Here is a 16,415-nt window from a genome sequence, read left to right as displayed (position 1 = left end):
TTGCAGGGTCTCCTAGTTGGTGAACTAGACTATGCAAGAGACAAGCAGTTTACAGACCGAGGCTTCCATATACTGAAGACATACTCCATCGCAAGTGGAATCAAACAAGCAATGAAGACAATGACGACATGGATATTGTAGGAATCAGCAATCAGCAGGCACTCGCCTTTTTCGTTTTTCTCCCATGCAAACCGAGTGAAGACAGCGTCCATTAAGTGTAACTTATTTACATGACATAGAGAAGGTTCGTATCTGTGTATCATTATTTCTGTTAGAGACGTTTCCCTTCTGGATCTGAGACCAAACACAAGGACTACTGCTTACCCAATGGATGACTGCAGCTCAGCTGCGGTTTCTGCGAGTACTTGGTCGCCAACTCGTCCCGGATACTGTTCAGTAACTGTACATAGCTCTGCTGGGGGTTCTTCCGGAGAGCGGTGATGAACGCCCAGGACATGGCGCCGGTGGCCTGGCCGGCGATCTGGGCGTCCTGGCTGGTCTGGCTGTCCTTGCTGCCGGACCACATGATGACGTCCGCCGGGCTGGTCTTTGTCTGCTTGGATCGCTCGTAGGCCTCGTCGCCCTTGGTGGCGCGTTTCAGGAACCCGACCGCGGTAGACATCATGCCGCCCATGTCGCCGCGCGCGTAGGCTGAGACCACCCCCAGCAGCCCTTGTCCAGCCTCCTTGGCCAGGTTGGGCTCCTTGAGGATACCCTGTGTCGAGTAGATGTAGGGGAGGTCCAAGGCGGAGCCCGAGTGACACGAGTCGAAGATTGCGGTCAAGCGTACTCCCGGACGTAGTGGGCGGACCATGATCCGGTGCATCTCGTCGTCCACAATGTGGCCGGCTTGGCGAAAGTCGACCGGGTAGATGACTTCATCGTATCCGTCTTCCTCGTCGCCATCCAAGTCCGGAGTCTGACCACCATGACCTGTCAGAGACAAGGCATTAGTTTGGTGTCTGAGAAGCACCAGTAGAAGCGTGGTACTCACCTGAGTAATGGAAAAAGAGCGAATCATTCGGCTGCGCATCCTTGACCAACCAATGCATGGCCCGCAGGATGTTAGCCTTCGTAGGCTGGCTCATGGGATTCTGCTGGTCGTCCGTCAATAGCACCATGTCCTCGCGCGCGTAGCCAAAGTTCTGGTTCAAATACGTCGACATGTTCTTGACATCGTTGATACAACCGCGCAGCTGCCCCTTCTGCCCGAAATAGTTGATTCCAATCAGCAAGGCCTTCCGCTTACCGGTGCACCGAGAGTACTGGAAACTGTATCCCTGTGGAGCCCCATGCCCGAACGCGACCGGATCAGTGGGAGGTGGTGCTGGACCACCATGGTGGCCAGGCGAGTAGGGGTTTTGATACTGGTTCATGCCTTTGTTGCAGATGTCAGCGGCCGCATACTGACCCTTTCCAAAGCCGATGCGTCTCTTCCTGCGCCAAAACGCGATCACATACCAGGCTGTCTTCCACTGTACACCGCGTTTCCAGTCGGTGGCGGCGCCTGACCGTATCCCGACGGCGGTTGCTGCATATTAAGTCAGCCACACCTGCAACGTTGTTTTTTTTTTTTTCACAGTGACCGTCACAGATAAAGACATACATTGTATCCATTGTGTGGAGGAGGCGCGCCGTAACCGGGCTGAGGGGAAGGCTGGCCATACCCATAAGGATTCGGAGGAGGATGTTGCTCGCGGTACGCTTGGCCGGGGTAACCGCCGCCGTAGGAAGATTGTTGGTGGTGATGATGCTGCATTTGTCTTTCGAATGGTCAGTCAACGAAACAATCGACTCCAACGAAAGATCAAGAGAGAGATTCTTACTGATAAGGTTGCGGAGAGCCGTAATTAGGAGGATAGGAGTACTGCTGCTGTGGTGGGGGATAGCCCGGCGGGCCAGAATAAGGAGGATAGTAGGACATTCCTGGTGGAGGAGATGCTGCGCGGCACTGGCGAATAGAAAAGTCCACGGGCACGAGGGAGATTAGGCAGCAAGACTGAAGACGTGATGGATGGAGGAGTGCGATGAGACGAATCAGAAGCGGTTCTGGAACGAGAGATGGCGCAGTTCAGCGTTCGGCGGTTGCAGACTTGCAGGAAGTCGATGAGCAAGTCAGACAAGAGATGCAGAGGGTGGTGGAGGCCGCAGCAAAGAACCCGAAAGCTAAGTAAAGATAGAAGATAAAAAGAAGCAGTCGGAGCCAGACAACAAGTGGAGACGACCGACGACGATACAGTGAAGGAACTATGGATCTAGAGATTAATTAGTGACATGAAGACTTACTGCAGAGGCGCCAAAGAGACGATTCCCCTCAGTAATCTCTGGAGAATATCCATACCTATGTTGATGATATTTACTCCAACCACTGTGGTTGTACGACCTTAATAATATCGTAATAATCAGTAACAAACCTCAACTACTTCGAGTTATTCTCATCTCTTTCTTCAGTCACTTGTTTACTTACCTGAGGGGTATTCCTATTCCTCGGCATCCCCGATCTACCCTGACCCAGAACTAATGAACAATGGCTTAGCGCTCAGCCAGCCCCGTCCACCAGCAATTTGTCATGCATATCCTTATTATTATTGTTCAATCAAATCATCATTATTAGCAGAGTTAGACAGTCTAGCTTAGTCTATCCCTTCTCACTGCCACTTATTGTCCGCTTACATCCTTAGACTGGCGAACCCATGAACCATGATCTTCCCTGGCACGGGCAGGCCGACGGGATACCCTCCGTCACTTTCAGCCTTATGATATCTCGACCACTATGCATTGCACAGTGGAATATGATCACGCGCCCACAGTGGTTCACAAAAAAGATGATGCATATCAGATCTGCTGGTGTTTCTTTTCGTTTGGTTTTATTTGACGTCCAATTGTAAGAAAAATACTGTAGCTAAGTTGTAGCACGTGCCATAGCTTCAGCATCCTTCATATATAACCACACAAACTACTATCCACATCAATCACATTTTCAAGGTTGTCTACCATTTCTCGTAGAGGTCACCCTCGAGTCATCGTTTGCTTCACCGTCACCGTCTGGGCATGCCGCGTCCACGTCCTGCTCCAAGGGCGCGCTGGGCAGCTCCGGGAGGCAGACCACGGCCCGGTGCCTGTGCCTGCTGAGATTCTTCGTTCTCTGTTCGCAAGAGAAAGGGATCTTGATCAGTAGGAATTCACATACGAAATAGCCAGAGTCAACTTACTTATTGTCTCGTCTACGCTGAGAATCAAACAGGCAGCTTCGACAGCGGCCTGGATAGCGTTGACCTTGACCAGACTGGGTTCCCACACAAAGGCGGCCATGTTGTCCCGAACACCCTCGTTGTCAAAGTCCACACCAGCCCAGGTATTCTCCTTGCGGTGCTCCACACGCAGTCGGTTCAGAATGTCGGTGGCATCGAAACCAGCGTTGTCGCAGAGTTGACGGGGAATCACTTCGAGCGCCTTGGCAAATGCGCGGATGACAGCCTGCTGCTTGGATGGATCGTTCTGGGCGAAGTCATGCAGGTAATACGACACTGCCATCTCGCAGGCACCACCACCGGCAACGATGGTTGTGTGTCGGAGAGCGCGCTTCACAATCATGATAGCATCGTGCAGACTCCGTTCGACCTCAGCAATGAATTGCTCGGCTCCTCCACGCAGCACGAGCGTGCAGGTCTTGGCACCAGGGCACTCGGAAAAGAGGTTGTAACGTTCACCACCAATCTGGCGCTCTTCGAAAGAGCCACATGTACCCAGGTGACGGTCCTGGATATCGCTGCATGTCGACTGCGTCGCCGCACCGGTCGCTTGGCACACCCGGTCCATGTCGTCCGAAGCAACACGACCCGCACAGAAGATGTCGCGATCAGCAAAGTACCTGTAGACAGCGTAGACATTAGTTAGAGTGCCGTCAACAACGTAGAGTTTGCATTTAAGACGTACTGCGTGGCCAAATCACCAATAGGCAGTTTGCTGAGAACAACCTTGGCGCCGGTCTTGTGGATGGCCTCGAGCTTGTTGTAGATGATCTGCCATTCGGCATCGACAATGGCCTGATACTCAGAAACATGCTCAACTCGGACCTCCGCGTTGTCCTTCTCACTCTTCAACTCGAGCTCCACGTTCAAGCACACGATCTTGGGGTTCTTGAATGACTTGGGCTGCTGCTCAAAACCGGCGTAGGAGAAGGTCTTCTTGAAAGCGACACCGTTGACGAAGAGGGAGTCCTGAAGGCCTCCACCGGTAACCTTCTTGATACCAATCAACTTCTCGTTCAGATCGTCCTGGTCAAGCGACAGCACGGCATCCACGACCACTATATCATCAATGTCAGCCTTCGCTCCACCACGTTTCATTCCGCCAGAGCATCGGATAGAGGAAGAGTAACTTACTCTTGGTGAAAAAGTCCGAGTTACGCTTGATCAGCTTGCTGTTCATTGCTGTACCGGCAAGCCTCCGCAGGGTCTCGTATTTCTTCTCCTCGCTGCCCGCAGCATCGAGGATATCCACCGAAATCTCCTTCACCTTGTTAACGGCCACAGCGCTCGCTTTCCGTAGACCCTTGATGATGGTCTGTGAACTGACGCCTTGCTCCACAAGATCCCGGACTTCCTTCAGAATCTCGCCAGCCAAGATAACCACCGACGTCGTTCCGTCGCCAACTTCGGCATCTTGGGATCGCGCAATATCGGTGAGAATGCGAGCGGCGGGGTGGACGATATCCAGAAGCTGTTGCCAGACGCAATCAGTCATTCTCCTTCAAACAAGTATAAGCACGAGATAGACGGCTCAGAAGAAAACGTACTTTCATTACTGTCGCTCCATCGTTGGTGATTGTCTGCTTGCCGTTGCTGTCAACAAGCAACAGGTCTCCGCCGTACGGTCCGAGAGTGCTCTTGATCGTAGATTGCACTGCGATACAGGCATTGATATTCGAAAGAATCTGGCCCTTTCCTTGAGAGGTATCGGTGCCTGAAAACAAATGCAGAGTCGTCAGTGAGTTCCAGTTCAGACGGACAAATGACGGGGTTCGATGCGGCTACGGACCCTCCTTCAGCACAATGATGGTGGGTGCTTGGCCTGCGAAGGCCATCTTGCTAGGCAATAAAACGTGTGATCGTCAAAAGAGAAAAATAGACAGAGACGAAGAAGTTAGTGATGGCTCAGGGAAAAGTGAAGATCAGTAGTCAGTGTCCTGAGCGATCCCAAGATTGACAGCTCCGGGGTGCTCTCGACCAAAATTTCCCAAAGCTCCTCATCGAAACCCCCCGTCGCCAATCTGAGGCGGTGACCAATCAAAGACTCGCTCCGCAACCCTATGGACTTTGATTGTTATTCTACCCCTCGCCAGATAACATATTACAACAATATCAGTGCGAAAGCGAATAAAGAAAGTATATCATTGTTCCTGAATCTTAGCTTTGCTTTAATCAAGGCTGGTATCACAATGTTCCGATTATATTTACAGGTATCTATTTGATGGTTTGACCACACCGGGTAATAACCTATGCAAGCTTGACCTCCCAAACGCTCCAACGCCAATAGAACCCAGAATAAAAAAGAAACAAGCTCAGCTGAAATCCAACTCATCATCTGGCGGCCCGACATATTCGTACTTCGACAATAAGTCATGATCATGATGAACATCATGTACTTGCGGAGGCACGAGACCGAGCGCCTCCTGGCGTAACACCACAGCAGCATCTGTATCAGAAGCGTCCTCAACCATCATATGGTAGTCATGCGATGTATGATGCCGTACGGCATCTTCAAAGCTCGAGTGGGATAAGCCATGATGGCCGTGCGTGTATGGGTCAGGCATGCCATCATGGGAGTGGTGGCCTAAGGCGTCATGAGGATGGTGACTCAAGCCATCGTGGGAATGGAATCGTGAAAGTTGCTGGTTTATGTCGATGATTTGTGGATCGAGAGGCATAGTTGTATAGTCGGTTATGGAATCTACAGATCCTTGAATGACCGGTGGATGTGTTTGAGCAAACGGATTGTGGCTTTGGTGAGGATCAAGGGAGTTATTGTCCATCAACTGTGTAGTTTCCATGGTGCTCGGTGTCGACAAGCTTGTCTCATTCTCGTGGACGCTCAACCTCTCCATGGATACAGCACCGTCATGAATTAGCATACCGTTACTCTGTGGTAGTTTGAGCGTCTCTTTGCATTGGGGACAGTCTCGAATGACTCGACTGACGGTCTCTTTGATCCTGACCCAGTGATATTTCACCGCGATGGCTGCAGTCGTCTTATTAATTCCTGCGTGCTGCTTGAGATGAATAGTTCGAGCAATCTCGTACTGTTGCTGGGGATCTGATACGACTTCTTTGTCTTTCAGCATCAGCTTATCCGAGTCGCCGTCCTTCCCCTCTATAAGCTTGTAGTGGGTGGCTGCACTTCTCAGCCGACTCTTCTCAGCTCTATCGGCACCTCTAGGGTACTTAGAATGCTTGAGATAGTACCGGATCTTGTCGAAGCGATCTTGCGTGAACGAATCATCGCCTTCAGAACTCAGGTCGCGCCCATAGATAATTGCATCGACATATTCACCGGGACTGGAAAGCACCTTGCCAGCATTTGGCACCTTGCCGATCCGCTTAAAGCCAAGAGCATCCCAAATCCGACAAGAAGCCACGTTGCTCTCGTAAACCAGGTTGAAGACGGCATATGTGTAGCCCTGTTTACAGTCAGACACTTTCGAACCCTCTCCCGGCTCTCCTTGCGACAAATGGGTGATTCTTTCGCAGTCGAACACGACATCACCAATCTGCTCAGGTAGGGATCATACTGACCAGTTTAGGAGCCCATTCAAGATATCCCTCGCCCATCAATCGACCAACACCACGATTGCGCGCCGCATCTGTCACAAGAAACATGCCATTGCAGACATGATTACTACGTCCGGGGTAATTTGGCCGGATATTGAAGCTGCCCAAGCAGGTTTTGGTCCAATCCGCGCCAGCCCTTTCCATGGCCTTCATCTCATACACACTGTTAATGTCGCCTAGTAGCATGATGGCGCCAAAGTTGAAAAACCAATACGTCGCAAACTGCTCCAGCGGGATGGGATCAACCATGGCATAGGTGTCACCCTTGGCAATTTCTTTATTCAACTGATCAGACAGATAACGCATCAAAGAGGGAGGCACATCATCGGCTGATGAAATAGGCACTAAGGTCGCAACGGTGACCCGGTCTCTTAGAGTGACCTGCCGCGGACTGATGTTGGCTGGGATGTCTCTATCGGTTGCTATCACCGCAGCCAGTAAATCTCCATGAATAGCAGGCATGATGGCGTCCTCGGCCGGTCACGGCCGGTCACGAGACTATTTACCATATTAGTCGACTGAGCAACTATACAGACCACAAATGGTCACGGAACGGATAAATGATCGAGCCTGGAGAGGCAGACTGCTAGGGAATAAGATAGGAAGGGCATTGTGATAGAGCAGACTGCCTTTCCTGGTAGACAAGCTCAACTGGAGGAGGAGCTGTGGCAATCACATTACCGATTCTAGAAGCACTGACTTTCTAATAATAATAATAATTCACTGAGTGTCCAGCAAGTCGTTTGAAGCGGCACTTCAAGGACCAGCCGTGTATTCTGGAGTCCGGAATGATGTGAACGCAGCAGAGAAATCGTCGTCCCGCACTACATTTGCCGAGTCAGCGGGGCATTGTTAATCCGATCTCATCGTCGTCTTTCTATCTGAAGGCATCTAAAGGATGCCTCAGGCACAAACGCTTCTGTAGTATACTTTCAGGCTGATAGACACCCTTCGAAGACATGACTCAGGCTGCATGGAATAAAGATAACCGTCTACATTGACGAGCAAGAATTATCATAGCTGTGTGATGTGGTCAAGACGCTGTGGCTCAACAACTCCCAATATATATTCCTTGTAACACCCGTGTGTGACTACAGAGGCTGCCATTCAGTTGTTAAATATATCACCGGCCAGGCTCTCAGTATGAAGATTTCCTCGCAACGATAACTACCGTACACCAAGTCTCCAACTGTCAATCCATCCTCTTCAAGTTGAGCAAAAGAGATGGCTCCAGACAGGTCAGCAGAGCTGATGTGGATCTATGGATCCTGGTAACTTCAAAGCCAATCGCGTAGCTTCAGAGTTTCCATACCCAAGCGCTGCTGTAACCTTAGGTATGCATACTTAGGTACCTTTTATGTGCAGCATCATGATTAGCTCAACCCCATTCTATGACGACTGGCTCATGGTATGAGGGCCCTTGGACTCCTGCATCTTCCTTACCCAGAGTCTGGGGCTTGGTGAGTCCGCTGTACCTACCTCCAGATCCGTCTTGAAGCGTCAGAATTTCATACTCGGTAGTATCTAAAATGAGTCCGGTAGAAGCTCCGCAGTTCTACGAAAACATACTCGAGCCGATTGGGATAAACCAAACAAATTTACTCAATGCATTGACGGAACTACGTTCCGCTACCCGTCGCGGGGCCGAACTTCTGGAAAAGGCTGGTCCTGCAGAAGTCGATGGAAAGAATGGCCTTTTCATGGGTGTCTTGGGTATATCTTTCGTCTATGTGCGAAGTTGACGGACGTGCGAGCGTATAGATCCACTGACTTCTCTTATGGTATAGGGATCGCTCTCGCTTTTCTCCGGCTTGATCATCAGGTGTTCTCCCTAACAGAGGAAGGGGAGACCAGCTCTCCAGATTATCGAAAGTTGGCCACCGAGAGAATCCCACGCCATGGTCCCAAGATTCCTCTTGTGCCAGGGCGATTGTCTCCGCTGGGTTCAGGGAGCCCGCTAGCTGCGACTGTCATGCGTATTCAAGCAGCAACCAAACTAGGCCATGCCTTTTCTGGTGCTGATGTCGACAATCTACGCGACGCGGTCGCAATCGCACTTAAACATGGTCATATTGTCCCCCACGCTAATCAGAACATGGGAGGAGACGAAGTCCTCAACGGGCGAGCTGGGTTGCTATGGTCCATTCTGAACATGCGAGTTCTGAGTCTGGATGAAAAGAGCGCAGAAGCTTTGAAGCCCATTTTCGAATCTGTTCCGCAACTGATTGAAGTCATTGTTGAGGCTGGACGCCAGGGCCATAGGGACTATGTCCAGGTTTACGGAAATACTGACGCGCTGCCATTGATGTGGACATACAAGGAAGGTCGTTATGGGCTAGGAGCGTGAGTATCACTTTCACCTGTCTGGAGCGCATGTACTGTGCTGACAGTTCCAGGGTCCATGGCATGGGTATGTATTGCCGAGTACTGGTTGACGGAGTAGAGTAGCTAACTTGCAAAGCTGGTATCCTTGCTGTACTCCTGGCGTGCAAAACAGAAGAGCTCAATAACGGCACCTCACACGACTACTTCCCTTGGATAGCAGATACTGTCCTCGGCCTTTGTAGATTATGCATGGCCAACAACGGCCATCTTCCAACTACTATACCGCTTCATCAGTCGTCCACTCGACGAGCATCACCATTGGTGCAAATCTGCCATGGCAGCCCCGCTCTATTACTTCTCTTAGGCTGTGCCAGGAGGAACCGCTACTTCGCTTCAAATTTCTGGCAACCCGAGTGGGACAAGGCCATCTTTCTGGCAAGCGAGAGGGTCTGGGAGGAAGGACTGCTTTCGAAGGGCGGGAGTCTCTGCCATGGCATTACGGGCAATGCATGGCCGTTGCTACTTTTGCACGACAGCTGCGAGTATGACGTGGAGTTGCTGGAGACGGCGAGGCGGAATTACCGGGAACGGGCAAAGACAACTACTGTAGAACAACTACAGCCAGCGCTCACAGGAGAATACTTCCTGTCCAGGGCTCTTGCGCTACTGCTCCATGCGCGGGAAACACCCCCTTACAATGCCTCTCCAGAATCATCGACATATGTCTACCGTATGCCGGATCGGCCCTATTCTCTGAGCGAGGGCCTGGCTGGGACGATCTGCGCATGGGCTGATGCTTGTGTGGCCATTCAAGCACGACTTCGAAAGATGGATTTCGAGAAAGGCAATGCTGCATCGGTTGCCGCCGCCCTGAAGGGTGATGTACTCTTTCAGGAGTTGGAGAATCGGAAGTTGGGGTTCCCAACCCTGGCCTACCACAGGCCTGCTGGTCTACTATAGGCTGTCTGAGTCTCGGACTTTCACGTTTCGGATGAAAGGTATTTATTAATCCTGGATAATTTATCTCTCTATATATCATGGTCCGTTCCGTTGTTATCTCGTCGCTCATGTAGTTACATTAAAGGTCAGGAAAAAAGTTGCTAAGATGAAACACCCGAAACCCTAACGCCATGCTAGCATAATCTCATCGGCCAACAGTGGAATGCAATGAACCAATTAACAATGATTGAGGTGTGAACGACGCCAAATAGTCAGAATAGAGTAAATCCGGAACGATAGATAGGTGGCTGACCAGGAATCTGATATTTGAACTCGACTCGCTTTGGCAAGAAGTTGCCCTGTGGAGCCTCGACAGCCACTCTCCATCGGCGCCAGCAGTTATTTGACTGATGATGGGTGTCACCGCAAAAGGTACATCGTACCGCGTTTGGTCTTACGCGGTGATTCCGTCCTTCCGGCTCTGGCTGACTTTGACTCCGGTTCCTTGTCTTTCGCTCGTGTTCCTTGCGCATTTGCTGTATCACGTATTCATTGATCTCCTCCTGACTAGGCCTCTTCTGATGTCCCTTGATGTTGCCATTTTGAGGCAAAAAGCTTCCATCGTGGCTCATCTGCTTGACGACGAACGCATTGATCTCATCCTGTGTAAGCGCTCGCGGATTTGCTGGTATGTTGGATGTCGCGGCACCTGAGGCTGCATTATCCGAAGCGTTTCGTGGTTTCGCGTCTCCCTGTTGGATGATCTTCTCCTGCTCGATGGCTAAGCTTGCAAGCTCCTGGAACGTTACGTGCTCGGTCGAGTTGGCAGCGGTTATGCGCGGGTCACGCAGCATGGCCGTTGCCCATTCCTTCCATTGCGGACGAGATTTGAGCTTGGTCAGGAACAGCGTGTTGATATGGGCATCAGGAACTTGGAAATTGTCGTCGATTTGCATGAGACCTTCCCGTACAGCTTGGATGAGAGCAATGAATTCGGCAACCATGTCGGACTTGGTGGAGTCAAGATCGAGGAACTCGCCGACTTGATGCATCATTCGGATATTCCGTTGCCAGATATCCATGTCGGCCTTCGCGGGAACTGAATGGTAAATTCCCAGTGGTTGAATTGGACGAGACAATACGGAAGTATCTCTTCTTGATAATCCTCTTCTGGTGATGTTTGTGTTGATATGAGAGAGGCGCCAATTTGTGGCGCATGATGTCATGTGTCAGTCTGACTGTATTGTATTTACAGGATGACGTTTGGTCCGTTCCCTTCTAGGTACCTTAGTTCGTTCCTGCACCTCTTGTAATTCTAAGCAGAATTTCGCTATTCTCCACCCACTTCCATCAATGGGAAGGGTATAAAGTTACGACATGTCTGTGGTAGACATTCAGTTTCCAAACCCTGGATAAGCCTAAGCTTTGATGGCATCGTGCTGTACGGAGTAGATCCGTGGTAGTTGTGTTCCAGCACTAGCCAAGAGCCGAAGAGGGAGTCCCAGCGTCAGCCTCAGCCTCAGCCTAACTGACGATCGTGAACTGGAGGGGCCCAAAGAAGGGTCGATTGCTCATGTTAGTAGTTCTCGGTTAGATCGCAGGTGCTCTTTGCATCCAAATCATCATCAACTTGTGTTTTGCCCTTCCCACGTCAGCATAGCCAAGAATCTATGTAACAGGCCCTTCGAAGAGATGCGACCCCACGCTTGACAGTCGATTTGAGACAAAGAACGCTGATCAATTTGGGACCCATGCTGAGCGGAAGATGGACATCGTGCCGCCATCGTATCAATCTGCAACAGCCAGAGATGCTTGGTCTATAATCGCTCATTACATACCATCAAGCGACCTATGCTCGGCTGCGCTAGTCTGTCGGAAATGGCACGGCCTTTTCATGCCCTTCCTTTGGGGTGATCCAGCCTCTCATTTTGGAACCGAAAATGATGCGGTCTATGGTGAGACTTGAGGGCCCAGCTCTCTCTCTGCGGTTATCCACTGACAGAAGGATATCTGATACCAGTCGCGTTGACACGATTTAGGAGGACCTTGAAATATGCCCGTCTTGAGGTGCGAATGCTCACCCATACGCTTCATATGCCGCCGGCCCTCTCTGAGATCTATGGCGGCCCGCGACCAGAATGGCTGAGGGAGATCCTCGGGTTTCTGCCCTGCCTTCAATCTCTGATTGTATCCAAATTACCTTTCTTTGATCATAATTCTATGATGGCGTTGAAGAGACCCGCCAAGCACCTGCCGCCGGATGCAGCGGCCTTCAAGACATATAGCGTCCGATTGCTGATGGCGGAGAGAGAACCAAATGCAACGTCCCAGGGACTCGCAGAGACGTTGCTGCGATTCCAAGAACTTGTGTACCTAAACCTGTCATATACGACTCCTGCTCGAGATCGTATGGTGCTTTCTTCCCTGTCTCAGCTGGACCGGCTCCAGGTGCTAAAACTCCGAGGTATCGGTTTGAGAGACAGTGAAGCTGAGTTCTTAGCCAACGCCATTGGGACCAGGGTCCGTTTTTTGGATCTGCGCAACAATCTGCTGACCGATATGGCTGTGCGATCTCTGCTGCAAGCTTCATTTGTGCCTAATGGCGTCCCCACGAATGAAGTTGACTGGAGAGGAGGATCATTCACACTTCATGATAGACTACTCAGGCGCGCAGGTTTGGACGCTCAGTTTGTCAAAGCTTTGACACAACCCTTGACAGGCCGTTCCTGGGTTGAGGACCTTTCACACGTAGGAATAACACATCTCTACATCGCGGACAACCAGCTTACAGTCGAAGGCGTTGCGAGTCTCCTGGCTTCATCGAGACTGCACGTCCTCGATGTCGGAACGGTTGATACAGCCGAATCCTTGGAGAGAGCACGACAGCCGACAATTCCATCGCCTATGACCGAGAAACCCGCTAGATTCCCTGGGGCTGAAAAATTGATACCAGTACTTGGGTCTATCGCCAAAGAAAACCTAACATATCTTCGAGCTCACCATGCTCTGTGCACAGCTGAAGCCTCTTTTAAAGTGCCGGACTCAACGCGAGACTTACTGCCTGAGCTTCCAGACGAATCCAGCAGTACTCTTCAATGCGGGGCGGAAATGGATGCTGCGAACGAGATTCATGAACTATCTGCGGAAGCTCATCCTGTTTCTGAGCTCGAAGCCACTGAGATTGCCAGCCTTTCGAGCCCAGCCGGAGGTGTAGATGAGGCGCGCCTCCAGTCAAGCACTCACCGGGACGACCCTGTACCTCAGGTGAGAAGAGCTTCCATCTTTGCTCCTGAGGTAGTTGAACCAAACCAGGATCGGGACAGTAACGGCAACATGACAGCCAACTGTAGTGAAACAGTGAACGTTGATACTTTCATGGCTAGCACAGGCCCAGCTCCAGCTTGCCTTGGACAATCCGGTCTGCATTTGGCGGCACCTGAGCCGGTTTCACGATGTGCCTCTCCAGTTTCACCTGAGGATTTTCGGGCACAGAAAATCCAAGAACTGCTTGCCAAAAGGCCTAAGAATCAAAGCTTACCCCGCCGCGATGGTAGGGGAGGGAGCTTTTCGTATTTGCATCCTTCCCTCGTCCCTCACCTCGAGACTTTAGTGTTGACTGATGTTCCGTCTCATGTTCCTGAAGACTCCCACATCCTGCCTGCCTTGGTTCGATTTATAACAGCCTGTTCGAACGAGGCCTTGTTAGCTACTCTCCTGGCGGGATCGGACTACTCCCTTCCACCTGGGAGAGCCCGAGCTCACGCTGAGCAGGAACGATCTCGATCGCTTTTCGCTCTGCGTCGCTTGGTACTTGAAATCACTCCCACGACTCACCTGGCAGGTCCAGCCCGGATCAGCCCTTGGAAATCCATCAGTCAGCAAAGCGGGACGTTAAGATCCAGTACCGGCGACCGTGATTCCGAGAATCTGTGGTCCGCAGCCACATGCGACTTTAGTTTCTTCGGGGAAGATGAATGTGGTATACCCGAAAATGATCCGGGAAAATACTTTCCTATGGCTGTATTCAATGAGAAGGTGACGCTCATACCGGAGGACGAAGATTCCGGACGTTCTGGATCTCCAGAAGCAGATGCGTCTTTCGCATCTAATTCGTTTCAGCCTGCTGGAGCTTATTCACGGAATCGGTCGCAGACTGGCTCGTCGATCTCGGTACCCGGCTCTGTAGCCGACGCTCGATCGAGTTCCATTACGGTTAATAAAGGCAGTGGAAGCAACATGCCCGTTGCTGGGACCAAACAGGTCGACCTTGTCGCAGAATTGGCTGCCTTCCGCCGGGCAAAAAGGCTTGAGTACGAAGAAGTTGTCCGAGTTGATCGAGAGAGACGACGCATGAGCTGGACTGCATCTTCCCATCTTTCTCCCTCAGCGGGACCTATTCGACCAGTGTCTCCGAGCCCGAGTGTAACAACCATGGCAGCGGTCTCTGCACCTCATCTGTCTTTAGCCCAATTCGTCGTCGGACATTGGAAAGGCGAAGTAAAGATTGTCCGCAATGCAACACCAAAGGGGCGGACTGGAGTCGTGGATATGTATGGTAATTACTTTGAGAAGGGATATCTATATCCTTGAACAATGATATATTTATTGTTTTACTTATTACTGGTAGCTTAGGCTGGCGTTTAAAACGTTGTGCAGAATTCCTTGCATCTGTGGAAGTGCATAGTCGATCGTGCGTGGCAAATGCATATTTCCTGTCATTTGAGATCAAGAAACCTACTGTAGGTAGCTATAGTCCGGCGTTGAATGGGTCAAAACAGTGATGTTGGTCTCCTGTGGTATACCATAGTCAATTATTTCGTGCCGGAAGAGATTAACAGTTCAGGTAGACGAGAAGACCGGTCTCCTCGAGTTTTATTCCTCATTCCAGACTTTCTCTAGTTCATGCAAAGTTACCCTATGGGACAACCGAGTGGCTTGGAAATCGTTTTTTAATTTAAATTGCGTCTCCTGCTCACGGCGACAGGGAGCGACCATTATGCCTTGTCATGCCTTTTTTCGAACCCCCGAAGACAGACTGAAACCCATTCATTCCATTTTGAACCGAGTAAGAAAGTTTGTACGAAAAAGAAACGTCACAAAACAGAAGTCATTAAGACCGATCCCATTTGATCATCTCTTTTTCCCTTCCTTACATAGCCTTGGCGGCCTGAGGGGGAGCCAGCTTCTTGCCGTCCTTGTTGTACCTGATACGCGGGGGAGGAGCACGGTTACGACGACCTTCCCGGGAGCGGACACTGTGGGGAACTGTTAGCAAGGCCTGATTCTTTCCATCATGCTGCAAATCCAAGTAGATTCCAAGCTGTATTCAAAAACGGGACGATGCATACCGAACGATCTTGCCGTGGATAGCGCAGGAGACGCAGTACTGCAGCTTCAGGTACATCTTAGGGACGGCATAGTCGGTGAAAACGGAGGCGTCAGAGATATCACCTGTTCAAGGTCTCGGGTCAGCGGCGTTGTCCATCAGTCTTCATATCCCACCACGCCCAGCTCATGCATCCAGCTGTGGCAGTCCCGTCCAGGAGATGCCATCCGTCCAATCCAGTTCCGAATCATCTCAACGGCGCACTACGGGCGTGGCTTCAATTGTATGGGTTTTGACAAGGGCTCGAACGTACGGATGGCAGCGGACTCAACCATGTTGCGGATGGTGAATCTCTTGATCGCCTTGTCCTTAGGAGTGCAACGAGCGCAGTTGGAGCAGCGCACGGGCTTGACGTGGCCGCGGCCGTTCTTGTTGCGACCGCTGTAGGGAAAGAACAATACTTGTCAGTATGGATCGATTCACTCATGAATTTGAAGTCCAAAATTTCCCCTCCTCTTTCAATCCCATCATTAAAACCACCGCATACACAGCCGACATCCTCGACAGGCGGGAAATCAGGGCGCTTCTTTCGGCGGTGGTGGATCTTCAAATTTGACAACCGGGGTGAACACAGGAAAAGGGAAATTCGCTCTTACTTGTTCGCCCTCTTCTTGACCATTTTGACGGATTTCTCTGCAAGGTACGGTCAGAGATTTGGAGTTGTAGAGGGAGGGAGGCGGCGTACTTGGCTGTCGGGTTTGGTTGTCGTAAGGCGCTGGACGCTCTCAGTCGCTAGTCGTGAATGAGGTTGTGCCGGTTTGTGTGGAAGCCCTATACCCTTAAGCGAGCCTCGGTCACGGGATACCGCTGGTGCCTCAGGTGCTAAGGCATTAAAATTGGTGGCCCGACATCCTAATACCAATTAGATCATCACGTGGAGATCCAGAGTTGTCGAGAGGGACCTTGAAATAGACTAGTGGCCGGGTCGTCCCAGC

At 51.0% G+C, this 16,415-nt stretch overlaps 8 protein-coding genes across 8 annotated transcripts; 2 read left to right on the top strand and 6 right to left on the bottom strand.

The window, feature by feature from the left end:
- Positions 1-313: 313 nt before the first annotated feature.
- On the bottom strand, positions 314-1,376 carry Aud_010343 (caspase family protein; the record flags this gene model as incomplete). The annotated part of the gene is made up of 2 exons (XM_043295186.1): positions 314-933; positions 995-1,376. The coding sequence occupies 2 exons, from the start codon at positions 1,374-1,376 to the stop codon at positions 314-316; spliced, it is 1,002 nt and encodes a 333-aa protein (XP_043151121.1).
- Positions 1,377-1,453: 77 nt separating this feature from the next.
- Positions 1,454-1,924, bottom strand: Aud_010342 (Ca(2+)-dependent cysteine protease; the record flags this gene model as incomplete). The annotated part of the gene is made up of 3 exons (XM_043295185.1): positions 1,454-1,531; positions 1,607-1,763; positions 1,827-1,924. 3 exons carry the CDS (start codon positions 1,922-1,924, stop codon positions 1,454-1,456), a joined length of 333 nt encoding a protein of 110 aa, XP_043151120.1.
- Positions 1,925-3,038: 1,114 nt separating this feature from the next.
- Aud_010341 (chaperonin-containing T-complex subunit CCT7) lies at positions 3,039-5,086 on the bottom strand (the record flags this gene model as incomplete). Its single annotated transcript, XM_043295184.1, has 6 exons — positions 3,039-3,145; positions 3,213-3,871; positions 3,937-4,309; positions 4,386-4,722; positions 4,799-4,965; positions 5,041-5,086. 6 exons carry the CDS (start codon positions 5,084-5,086, stop codon positions 3,039-3,041), a joined length of 1,689 nt encoding a protein of 562 aa, XP_043151119.1.
- A 477-nt stretch (positions 5,087-5,563) lies between these two features.
- Aud_010340 (putative histone acetyltransferase Spt10) lies at positions 5,564-7,292 on the bottom strand (the record flags this gene model as incomplete). Its single annotated transcript, XM_043295183.1, has 2 exons — positions 5,564-6,679; positions 6,795-7,292. The coding sequence occupies 2 exons, from the start codon at positions 7,290-7,292 to the stop codon at positions 5,564-5,566; spliced, it is 1,614 nt and encodes a 537-aa protein (XP_043151118.1).
- Positions 7,293-8,359: 1,067 nt separating this feature from the next.
- Aud_010339 (lanthionine synthetase C family protein) lies at positions 8,360-10,115 on the top strand (the record flags this gene model as incomplete). The annotated part of the gene is made up of 4 exons (XM_043295182.1): positions 8,360-8,543; positions 8,618-9,173; positions 9,227-9,240; positions 9,292-10,115. The coding sequence occupies 4 exons, from the start codon at positions 8,360-8,362 to the stop codon at positions 10,113-10,115; spliced, it is 1,578 nt and encodes a 525-aa protein (XP_043151117.1).
- Positions 10,116-10,366: 251 nt separating this feature from the next.
- Aud_010338 (uncharacterized protein) lies at positions 10,367-11,176 on the bottom strand (the record flags this gene model as incomplete). The annotated part of the gene is made up of 1 exon (XM_043295181.1): positions 10,367-11,176. One exon carries the CDS (start codon positions 11,174-11,176, stop codon positions 10,367-10,369), a length of 810 nt encoding a protein of 269 aa, XP_043151116.1.
- A 683-nt stretch (positions 11,177-11,859) lies between these two features.
- Positions 11,860-14,684, top strand: Aud_010337 (uncharacterized protein; the record flags this gene model as incomplete). The annotated part of the gene is made up of 2 exons (XM_043295180.1): positions 11,860-12,049; positions 12,115-14,684. The coding sequence occupies 2 exons, from the start codon at positions 11,860-11,862 to the stop codon at positions 14,682-14,684; spliced, it is 2,760 nt and encodes a 919-aa protein (XP_043151115.1).
- A 559-nt stretch (positions 14,685-15,243) lies between these two features.
- On the bottom strand, positions 15,244-16,099 carry Aud_010336 (40S ribosomal protein eS26; the record flags this gene model as incomplete). The annotated part of the gene is made up of 4 exons (XM_043295179.1): positions 15,244-15,349; positions 15,443-15,545; positions 15,734-15,861; positions 16,077-16,099. The coding sequence occupies 4 exons, from the start codon at positions 16,097-16,099 to the stop codon at positions 15,244-15,246; spliced, it is 360 nt and encodes a 119-aa protein (XP_043151114.1).
- Positions 16,100-16,415: the final 316 nt, after the last annotated feature.

This window comes from Aspergillus udagawae (genome assembly GCF_001078395.1).
Source record: "Aspergillus udagawae IFM 46973 DNA, scaffold_9, whole genome shotgun sequence".
In the NCBI taxonomy this organism is placed as follows: Eukaryota; Fungi; Ascomycota; class Eurotiomycetes; order Eurotiales; family Aspergillaceae; genus Aspergillus; species Aspergillus udagawae.
The sequence above is the reverse complement of the archived record's forward strand: the minus strand, read 5'-3'. Positions and strand labels throughout refer to the sequence as shown.